We start from the raw sequence: 11,206 nt of genomic DNA on the forward strand, positions 1-11,206 counted from the left end.
GATCATATCACCTCAAGAACACGAGAGAGAGAGATCAAACACATAGCTACTGGTACATACCCTCAGCCCCGAGGGAGAACTACTCCCTCCTTGTCATGGAGAGCACCAGGATGATGAAGATGGCCATCGAAGAGGGATTTCCCCCTCCGACAGGGTGCCGGAACAGGGTCCCGATTGATTTTTGGTGGCTACGGAGGCTTCTGGCGGCAGAACTCCTGATCTATCTTGCGTTCTGGAAGTTTTAGGTCACGTAGGTATATATGGGTGCAGGAGGTACGTCAGGGGAGCCACGAGGGCCCCACGAGGCAGGGGGCGCGCCCCAGGAGGGTGGGCGCCCCCCACCCTCGTGGGCAGCTCCCGTATCTTCTGACGTGGGGTCCAAGTCTATCATGTGTGTTTCCTTCCAAAAATAACTTCTCCAGTTGATTTCGTTCCGTTTCGACTCTGTCTGATATTCCTTTTCTTCAAAACACTGAAATAGGCATAAAACAGCAAATCTGGGCTAGGCCTCCGGTTAATAGGTTAGTCCCAAAAATAATATAAAAGTGGATAATAAAGCCCAATATTGCCCAAAACAGTAGATAATATAGCATGGAGCAATCAAAAATTATAGATACGTTGGAGACGTATCAGTACACAACACAACAAGAGGAAGCATTCAGAAAACCCTTAGGACAACAGCTATGTAAAGGCAGCTAAGAGAAGCAGGAAAAGGACACAAGCTGCAGGCATGGCTCAGGTAATTTTCTATCTAGGACCCATTCCATTTTAATGGTAGGAACCATTCCATTTTAATATTGATAAATGTGTCGGAGATGTTGTCGGATGGTCTCGACGGTCTTGTCATAATTCTAGGACCCATCCCATTTTAATAATGATAAACGTGTCGGAGACGTTGTCGGATGGTCTCGACGGTCTTGCCGTAATGCTAGGACCCATCCCATTTTAATAATGATAAATGTGTCAGACGGTCTCGACGGTCTTGTCATAATTCTAGGACCCATCCCATTTTTATAATGATAAATGTGTCGGATGGTCTCAACGGTCTTGTCGTAATTCTAGGACCCATCCCATTTTTTTATAATGATAAATACCTTTCCATATTTTCATGTTGCACTATGGACATATTCACTCAAAAGACCATTGCATTGTTGTTGTTATGTAGGACCAACCAGAAAGGACAAGCAGGAAAGCTAGCAAAAAGGGAAAAAACAACCAGCAAGAAGGACCATGCTCTCAGCAAGCAATCAGTTCACAACCACACACAACCCAGCCAACACAGAGTTCACGGCCAGCTCCAAGGGCACCAACAACTTCAAGTGCTCCACCAGCTCCAAGGGCACCAACAGCTACAAGGGCTCCAACAGCTCCAACAGTACCAAGGCCATTTAGGGCACCAAGGGCTTCAAACTCTCAGCCAAGCTCATCTTCATCAAAAGTTCCAGCTTATGGTGATGAGAGGTTCGAGTGGCTTCTAACAAGGAGGGGATAGTTTGCATATGCATCATTGGTGAAGTGTAGCATCAGTGATAAGCTTGAGCTTTTGTTGATGCAAAACATCATCTTAAATGATGTGCTTTTGGTCATGTAAAACTTAGTTATGATGGATGATGAATGATTGTGCAGAACTGCTGCATTATGGGCTTTTGGTGATGTTAAACTTTATTCTAGAGCTATTTGAATGGAAGAACAATATGTTATGGTCAAATCCTGGTGCATATTTTTGTGTTTTAGTATTGTTGATTTCCTGTGCTGGGTTACTACAATTTCAACTGTTGATTTTCATGAAACTGGCTCTGTTTTTGGCATCTTCAGTGTCTTCCTCTGTTTTTACAGTGTTCATGTTGTCAGTTTCGGACATATAATCACATATTGAAAATTTGGACAAGTGGTCATATACATTTGTCTGTTTTAACAGTGCTCTTCTGCATTGTGCCAAGTGATCACTTTCAGATTTACACAAAATTTGCTATAATCTACAATAGAAAAAGTTCAGTCAAATTGAATATACTAGTAAAGTTGACACTTAGCAGCTCAGCTCCAAAGGGGGGGATTTATTCTTCCCGCGCGAAACAGAACCTCCCAGAGCCGATTCCAGCGCAAAAGAGGCACCTCGGTCGACCCTATCTAGCAAAAAATCCGCCACATACGCAAAACCGGGGATTAAACCTACCAAACTGGGCTCACCCAACCGGGGATTAAACCTACCAAACTGGGCTCACGGGGTGATTTGCCTGGTATTTGTCAGTCCAGAGAATTAAGAAGCCGGTTTTGCAGCTGTGTGTGGGTGAGTTGGGGGGTTGATCTGCTCGAAATCTGACAGCTCAGGGGGTATGTGGACTTCTTTCCACCTCCAACCGAACCGGCGGCATCTCCCCAAAGCATCATCCTCGCAATCTCCGCCCCCCACACCCCCCCACCCCCCACCGAGAGCCAAAACCCCCGCAAAAATTACTCACTACTCTCCGCAAGCGCGCATCTCCACCGCCGACGCCGCTATGCCCGCCGCGCACTCCCTCCTCCACCTCGCGGCGCCCAAGTCCGTCGCCCCAACGTCCACCCTCTCGCCGGCCGGCGCCGCCCACCTCCGCCTGCTGCCCTCCCGCCGGCCTCAGCGCCTGGTCACGTCCTGTAGCTCAGCCCACCCTGACCTCGCCGCCTTCCCCAACCCAAACGGCCTCCTGGTGGCCGAGCCCGCTGCGGCAGCGCCCATCGACATTGACGTGGCCACGGAGGCCGAGCTGCGGGAGAACGGGTCCCGGAGTACGCGCCGCACCAAGCTCGTCTGCACCGTGGGCCCCGCCACCTGCGGCCCCTCGGAGCTGGAGGCGCTGGCCGTGGGGGGGATGAACGTCGCGCGTCTCAACATGTGCCACGGGGACCGCGAGTGGCACCGGAAGGTCATCAGCTCCGTGCGGAGGCTCAACGAGGAGAAGGGGTATGCTGTTGCCGTCATGATGGACACCGAGGGGAGCGAGATCCACATGGGGGACCTCGGCGGCGCGCCAGCGGCCAAGGCAGAGGTGAGGTTTGCGCTGGGTTTTGGCTCGGCAGCTGCTCTTCCCTTTTCATTTTCCTTACGAATTCTCATGCACATCAGACAATATGTGCTTCGCTACGGAGCAAACACCAGCTGTCATGAATCAGGGTTGGTTTGGCTGAGGAATTGGGTAGTGGAGTGTCGTTCGTGTCCGGTGAGATCGAAATCGTTGCGCGAAAATTCTCCATCCTCCAACTAACATAATAGAAAAATTCGAGGAGTTCTTATCGAACACATTAGGGACTCGGCTGAGGTACGCCGGTACAGCTGTGCACACGTAAGAGCTACCTTGATCGATTCCTACTTGAAGTATTGAAGGCTGGCTTAACACACACGCAGCGCACGTGACACGTACATCGATTTGGTTGCCTCAGAAGCTTGTCTTTCTTTGATCTGATTGATTACACGTAGAGTTACATGTATAGATATAAAGCAGCAAAAGGTAGCTAGGTAATATCTATACGGTGATTGTTTCGGGTCTGACCTCGACTATGACTTGTGGTTAATTCGAACAGAAGGATTAGGAGATAGCCCAGCCGTACTGGTGTACGTGAGCTAGACTCTTGTGTTCCTGTTTCATGTGCGAGATGGACAACCGAGGAAAATCTAGGGGGGAAGCTTTGCGCCCGTTGATTGAAAAGAAAGGATAACTTGTATGCTTCCACCGGCCTATTTGGCTGAGTTGGTTACAACAGATAGAACTAAACCGCAAGTCACGTGTTTGAATCCCATCTCCGTATGGCCAAGCCGCTCGCGTGGGCATAAAATTCCTGTTCGCTGCAAGCTGTTTTTTTCAAAGCCCAAGTGTACGCGGCCAGCCGGCCACCAAGTTTTTCGCTGAAATATACAGGCGAAGTCCCAAGTAGACGCGGTCTTTTCGGTGGCTTTGTTTTGCTTTTGGAGCGTGGGCAAGGCCCAACCGAACGAGGGAGGACGAAACAAAAATTAATGACCTACAAACACCAACTTCCCTTTAATAGTAGAGGTATCCCATTTTTAAAATGCTGGTAGCATTTCTAATTTAATTTCTTGAATGCAGGGGCCAGTAAAATAGCTGAAACAAGGGATATTATAGCAATTATCTCGTTTCAGATACTTGTTTTTGCGTATCTTTGTCATATGTTTGGTACTGGGTAGTTACATGAAAAAATCCTAGATTCTAGATAGCTAAGAAGTTAAGAAGTGATGAGCAATGAGCTTCTGAAGGTAATTGTCATGGTCTAGGGTCCAACACTTGAATAATCGTATGAAGCATCCTTCAGGTCTTGCTTTTAGCAGCTCTCGAAACAAAAAAGGTATTCTGATTTGAGTGACTTCAGTGGATTGGTTGTAACAGATTTAGTTGTTAGGAATTTAGTATGATTTTTTAAAATCTAATCTGTAGTCACTTTTTGGCCATTTGGGTTGAACTCCCAATGACCCCAACATGACTGATATGTGACACGGTTGGGCATGTTGTCTTTGGTTAACTTATCAATAGGATTTGGGCATGAGTTTTCTTTTCTTCTAAGATGTTGTTATTGCTTCTTTAAATACTTGGAAGTTAATAGTGCTTGAGACCGTGTTTTGAAAACATGTATATATATATATATATATATATTTTCGGAGAATCCTTGAAAGGTTAGGGCAATTGATTGTAAGAATAGAGTTGCCCAGTTCATTAGGGAAAACCAGGCGAAAACCAGAAAAAACTTGTATACTTAAAACCCACAAATTTCTTGAATCTTTTCCCCTCTTTATAGGCAGGCTTAGCAAAATCTTCGTGATTAGTGGAGTCTGAACTTTGCGGATCACCTTTGTCAATGGAAATACAATGGTAAGAAAAATTCAATAAAATCGAGTAACTCAAAGGAGAAATGCATTTTGGCATGCAGTCGCCAAGTTCTACGATCAAGAAAAGACTAGTGTAATCATAATAAAAATTAAAGATATGCATGTTCAAGCTAATGCAGCCTTTTATGAAAGCTGGGTTACTTTTCAAATTTAATCTTATCTTCTGTTCTTAAATAGCTGCAACCCACTATCTATTCTAAGCATGCAGAGCCTCCACATGAACAAACCATGCATGTCCTCCACGTCTTTAATCTACCATCCCAAACTATTTTCCCCATGCATGCAACCCTTTCACATCAACAAATCATGCATGGCTGCCAAATCATTGCCATCACATCAAAATTAATTCTCACAATTATTCATGTCATTAATCTAATTATCCATGTTTTCAGCCTACCATCCCGCGGCAACGCGTGGGTTATCTACTAGTTTTCCATATATAACAGTTGAAAATTTGATGGTAACTAGTGGTGGCATGATACGGTCTATTTCATACTACATGTTATGAATATAATCTGTAAAAAATTCAGACTAAAGTTTAATCAACAACTATAGGTAATTGATGCACTACTCTGAAAAATGAGATTCTGACATCCTCTTTGTGAAAACATCATATAACAAGAGCTGGACGTAAGATTGAAGAGTAGCCAACTACCCAACCCAACTCATCTATACTCATATTTAATGAGAATCCCTGATATGCTCAGCTATATCGTTTACTGTGCAATTTCTGATTTGAGCCTTGGGTGCAAGTGTTTCTGTGGTCATCACTAGGAATTTTATTTGCTATCTTTTTCAGAGAATTGCCTTAGTACCATTATAAGTTTGGTCACACTCTATTTTGGTGGATTTCACAGGATGGAGAAATCTGGACATTCAGTGTTAGATCTTTTGAGGCACCTCTCCCAGAACTAACTGTTCATGTGAACTACGAAGGCTTCGCTGAAGGTTAGTATACCTCTTCATTACCCTCTATAGTTTTTGTCGCCGCTTAATTGTATTTCTGATTCCTACGAAGATGTGAGAGTTGGTGATGATCTTCTTGTGGATGGTGGAATGGCTCGGTTTGAGGTCGTTGAGAAACTAGGACCGGATGTGAAGTGCCGTTGCACAGATCCTGGTTTGCTGTTGCCACGTGCCAATCTTACATTTTGGCGGGATGGCAGTGTTGTCCGCGCGAAGAATGCCATGCTTCCGACAATTACATCGAAGGTGACTTTACTATCATGATAAGCTGTTGCTATGAATCTGTAGTATTCTGTGTGAACACCTTGGATTGTCAGCATTTCCTTTTGTTGTCTGAATCATGAAATCTTTTCAATTGGAAATGTCCTATTTACTCCATAAATATCACTGCATTGTAACACTGAAGAATTTCCTGGAATAGTCTGTCATCTGTTTCTTAGATTGCTACCTGGGTGGTTTGTTTTTTGCTGAAAAAGGGATTTGGTAGTTATCGATAATAATCCCCTTTTTCTTGTGACGCCTTTTGCAGGATTGGCTCGACATAGACTTTGGAATTGCTGTAGGTGTAGATTTTATTGCAGTTTCATTTGTTAAGTCAGCTGAGGTTATTAACCATCTAAAGAGCTACATAGCAGCAAGGAGTCGTGGCAGGTAATATTTCTCTCAAGTTCTTAACTAGTTGAAAAGAATTGTTTAATGCCGTCTGATGCGTTCTTTCCCATCCTTCTGTCCACGGAGCTGTGGCATCACTTTACACATCCATTGGATGAAATAATATTGTCATGGAGATCTGAGCTCAGCTAACATACGCACATGCAAACTAATGCCTGAGCTGTACAAGGTGCACATGTCAGTCGCGCAGACAAGTATCATGTTTTTTGGTCCTACAGCTCCCAACATCCCATGTACAATATCACTAACAGACCCCCTCCCCCCACCCCGCCCAAAAGAAAAGAGACTCGGTCATAACAGCACTGACCCTTTTTGTGTGAGGCAAGGCAACTTTTTTTTTCTTCCAAGGGTTGTGTTCTGAGGGTGTCAGGCATGTTGTATTGAGTGAGTTTTCTCCCTCAGTTGTACATATTTCTCCCTAATGAAATGTTACACAGCTGTCTTGCGTGTTTGAGAAAAAAAACCGGCGCTAACCCTTTCTAGTTCTCCTCCACTGCTGTTCGCATATCGATTTTTGTATTTCCTCTATGGATGTCAATCAGGCGTGACGGGTCCGTTTAAGGGTCACCCATGCCGTCCCTGCCACACATTTTCGCGCCCATGAGGACCACTCATGACAGGCACACAACCTTGCACATACCCGTCACCGGCTATTGCCCGACACCCATGGGTATGCTCATGTGCCTGACGCCCATCGGTCAGTAGCACATGGAGCTACCAAGTTCAGACGACGATGCTATCTCAGTCCCAAAGAAGGTCCACGTACAACAATTGATTCCATTGAATTAGACAGGGTTTAGTTTTGTAAACGGGTGGACCCAGCACAGGTTACCTATGCTCTTGACCACTTATTGGGCGTTACTTTGCACCCACGAGGATGCCTGCGGGGAGAAAACTCGGAACATGTGCGCAGGTTACCGGACAAGATTGCCGTCCTTAACTCTCTCCATTTCATATTTTAGGGCGTATAATTTCTTTTCTTACTTTATAAGGCGTATGCTGGTAACAAAGCTGGAATCAAGTCACATCTTCCTACACTACCCCTATGTTACTTTTCTTCCTCCATCCACCGCTAGAGCGACGGAGAGTTGCCAGCCATCCAAGTCTCCTAGGAAAGCTGAAATACATCCATTCATCGCTGCATATTGGAAAATAATTCACTAATGCAATAACCTCGGTGCAAGGCTACATAAGTTTTTCTACTCAATACTCTCTTGCTTTTGGCTCACCTTAATCTTCAGTTCACACTGGTTGCAAATACTTCTTAAAGTATGAAATGGAGGGAGTAAGCTAAAGTTGGTTCCTCGACTGCCCTATTATCTCGCCATGACTCATACCCATGTGCGCACATATCTTGACCTCTTAGATTGTAATCCTCAAGTGTAATAGTGTTTATTAATTTTGCAAAAATAAACAGTGTTTATTATATCGCTGTAACTTAAATGAGTGTGAGATCCAGTTTTCCTCCCCGCATCATCATCTGTTCTTACTGGTCAGAGGCCCCCTTCTACCCTGGTGCTTCTGCTCCAATCTCAGCAGCAATGGCTCTGTCATTGTGTGCTGCCCTCATTGCTGATCCACACTACATCCTCACCCTGCTACTGGATAACTTGATTTATATCATGCATCTCAATGATATTCTCCACTCTCCAATCGTCTCTTTGATCTGCCGCCGTGTTGTGAAGAGGGTAATGGAAGCAGCTATGCCTAGACTCCAGTGTCTGAAGGCCGGTTAATAGATCAGACATGTTGTAGTGGCGGAGACAGGGCTTGATGGAACCAGAAGCAGGCTCAAGACCAAATGAGTAAGGTTGATCACATCTTTTCTCCAGTAAGAGCCTCCTTGGGTAATGCTAAGATTGCTTGTGAGTGTCGCTTGCAAAGATGAGCGTGTCTGCAAGTAATGCCACTGACGAAGCATGCCCATTGCCACTACGCCGGCAGTTGCATGCGATATGCTGTAGATGTAGCAAACCTGTATTCCGCTGCAATATACAGGCACCTCATTCCTATATAAATAATTCACTGTCTTTTGTTTCAAGAGATTTAGCACATAAGGATCTTCATGTTTTTCAATCCATGATGGTAACACAGACATTTAGTTAATTAGTTAGAGTTGAATTTTATTTTCTCAATGGTCTGCATACTTGACAATACAATATGCATGACTACTATTTCTAGAGCTTTAGCAACTCTTATACCCCCAGGTATAGTTTTAAAAATCGGACCGGACCGGCGGTCGAACCGGAAAAAACTGGAACCGGTGGCACTCACGGTTTCTTAAGCACTGCGTGGACCGCCCTGCCGTCGGACCGGAGCGAAACAGGCGAATCGGCCGGTTTTTGGGGTAAACCAGGAGTAAAACCGAGCGGTTTAACCGAATCATGGGAGAATGCGGCCTTTGCATGAAGCAAAAAAAGGATTGTGCCGGGGAGGAAACGAACCCAGGTCGCCCAACAAACAGGCCGTAGCCTAAGGTCTGGCCCAGCAACCAACCCAGCTAGCCTACGTTGTTGTCAAATGAAAGAAAACTATTTTATTTGACCTCTGTTAGTATATTAATACACAAAACATACCTTTTATAGCCTAAACAACCAGAATGAACCAATGAACGCACTGATTCTTGGTAGTTACTAGAGATAATAGGGCAAATCAGCGACCTTTGATCACCTTTTCACAAAAACAGAGAAGGAATTACAAATAATGTTATGTCGCAGTTGCAGACTTACGGTACATCCAAATGGATCATCTGAATGGTGCAGTCAGCTATAACTTGCTGCAGCTCGGCCCCTTTCACCAAATTCGGGAACCAGCTGTGTATGGCTAGCTTTGTCCACTTTTTCATTATTAATTCCAGAGGACAATTAAGCGAACCATGCCTACAGGAATATTTGAGCTTTCAAATGTGAAGATTAGCTAGAGTGTGAGCTTTTTTTGAAGATTAGCTAGGTTTCTCATGTACCATACTGTTGGGGCTGCATGAATCTTTGTTTAAATTTGAACCCCTTAATTCGTAACTTCTACTCATTCCTTGTGTATTTTGTTTGTGGCTAAATGAATGGGCATGGTAAAGAATTGCATGAAGCTGAATGGCAAAAGAAAATAGCTGTCACTCTGTTGGTATTTTGTAGTCTTTCTGAATTTGATCTATGCGCCTTATTTTCTGAAAAGGCCAGCATAGATTATGCATTATGAATAGAAACGAGCCACATGCTGTGTTTCTGAAACATTGACTCAAATTGTTCCATCCTGATCATTATTATTTCGTTGTCTATGATCAGTGATATAGCGGTCATTGCAAAGATCGAGAGCATTGACTCTTTGACAAACTTGGAGGAGATCATCCGTGCATCAGATGGTGCCATGGTAGCCAGAGGGGACTTAGGGGCACAAATTCCCTTGGAGCAGGTCCCTTCAATACAACAAAAGATAGTTAAACTGTGCAGGCAGCTAAACAAGCCAGTCATTGTTGCTTCCCAGCTTCTCGAATCGATGATCGAGTATCCTATACCCACCAGGGCCGAAGTTGCTGATGTTTCTGAAGCAGTCCACCAACGTGCGGATGCTCTGATGCTTTCTGGCGAGTCAGCAATGGGTAGATATCCAGATAAGGCACTCATTGTCCTCAGTAGTGTTAGCTTAAGGATTGAAAGATGGTGGAGGGAGGAGAAGCACCATGAGCCACTAGAACTTGAGGACGTTTCGTCTTCTTTCTCTGACAAAATATCAGAAGAGATCTGCATTTCTGCTGCTAAAATGGGTAAATATTGCTGTCAATTGGCCCTTTCACTTACTTGGTCTATAATATCTAACCAATTTGACTTGCAGCTAACAAGTTGGAAGTGGATGCCGTTTTCGTCTACACGAAGGGTGGCCATATGGCCTCCCTGCTTTCACGGTGCCGCCCTGACTGCCCAATCTTCGCCTTCACGAACTCGACGTCCGTGAGGAGACGACTGAACCTCCAATGGGGCCTCATCCCCTTCCGCCTCACTTTCTCCGATGACATGGAGAGCAACCTGAACCGTACTTTCTCCCTGCTCAAGGCGAGAGGCATGATCAAGTCCGGTGACCTGGTGATCGCCCTCTCCGACATGCTGCAGTCCATCCAGGTGATGAACGTACCATAAGAGGCATGAATCCCTAGCTGTGCTGTTCTGGCCAAAACGAGACACTGCTGTAGCGTTTGCAATTTATTCGTATGTTCTTGTATTTAGACGGACCTGAGAACTCAACCGCGACAATAATAATGTGCTGCAGTTCCTAGCCTGATGAACTCATGTACTGCGTATTATCTAGGATTAGTATGGGAATCGCTTGATCTATGCTTTTGTATTATTTGTTTGGTTTGCTTGTATCAAGTGGTACATGTAAAAGAAAAAATGGTACATGTAAAGTGATATTTTCCCTCTGTAACACGCCGTGAAGTGAGACACCAACCTTAGTTCCTTGAGCCTTTCGCTTATCAATAGCAGAAATATCACTGGCGGAGCTCATGCTTGGGGAAGGTTGAATTTTAGAGCGATTGGGACGAGCTAGCGCTGCTAATCCTTCCACGGCTCATCTGCTCGACCAGTCCACCGGTAGTATCGCGTTAGAATTTATACAGTCAAATATCCTTGTTAGGGGAAACTAGAAGTAAACCTTCGGCCGAGCCTCCCAACCCCGCGCTGCTGGCCACTCCGGCCAGATCCG

At 44.9% G+C, this 11,206-nt stretch overlaps 1 protein-coding gene across 1 annotated transcript; it reads left to right on the forward strand.

Annotated features, from left to right (window-relative positions):
- The first annotated feature begins 2,403 nt into the window (after positions 1 to 2,403).
- PKP-ALPHA (Pyruvate kinase family protein) lies at positions 2,404 to 10,950 on the forward strand. The gene is made up of 6 exons (XM_048700333.2): positions 2,404 to 3,023; positions 5,731 to 5,821; positions 5,892 to 6,085; positions 6,369 to 6,490; positions 9,793 to 10,271; positions 10,340 to 10,950. Exons 1-6 carry the CDS (start codon positions 2,499 to 2,501, stop codon positions 10,639 to 10,641), a joined length of 1,713 nt encoding a protein of 570 aa, XP_048556290.1. The 5' UTR covers positions 2,404 to 2,498; the 3' UTR covers positions 10,642 to 10,950.
- The last annotated feature ends 256 nt before the right edge of the window (positions 10,951 to 11,206 follow it).

This window comes from Triticum urartu, chromosome 2A, assembly GCF_056163025.1.
Source record: "Triticum urartu cultivar PI428250 chromosome 2A, HENAU_Tu73, whole genome shotgun sequence".
In the NCBI taxonomy this organism is placed as follows: Eukaryota; Viridiplantae; Streptophyta; class Magnoliopsida; order Poales; family Poaceae; genus Triticum; species Triticum urartu.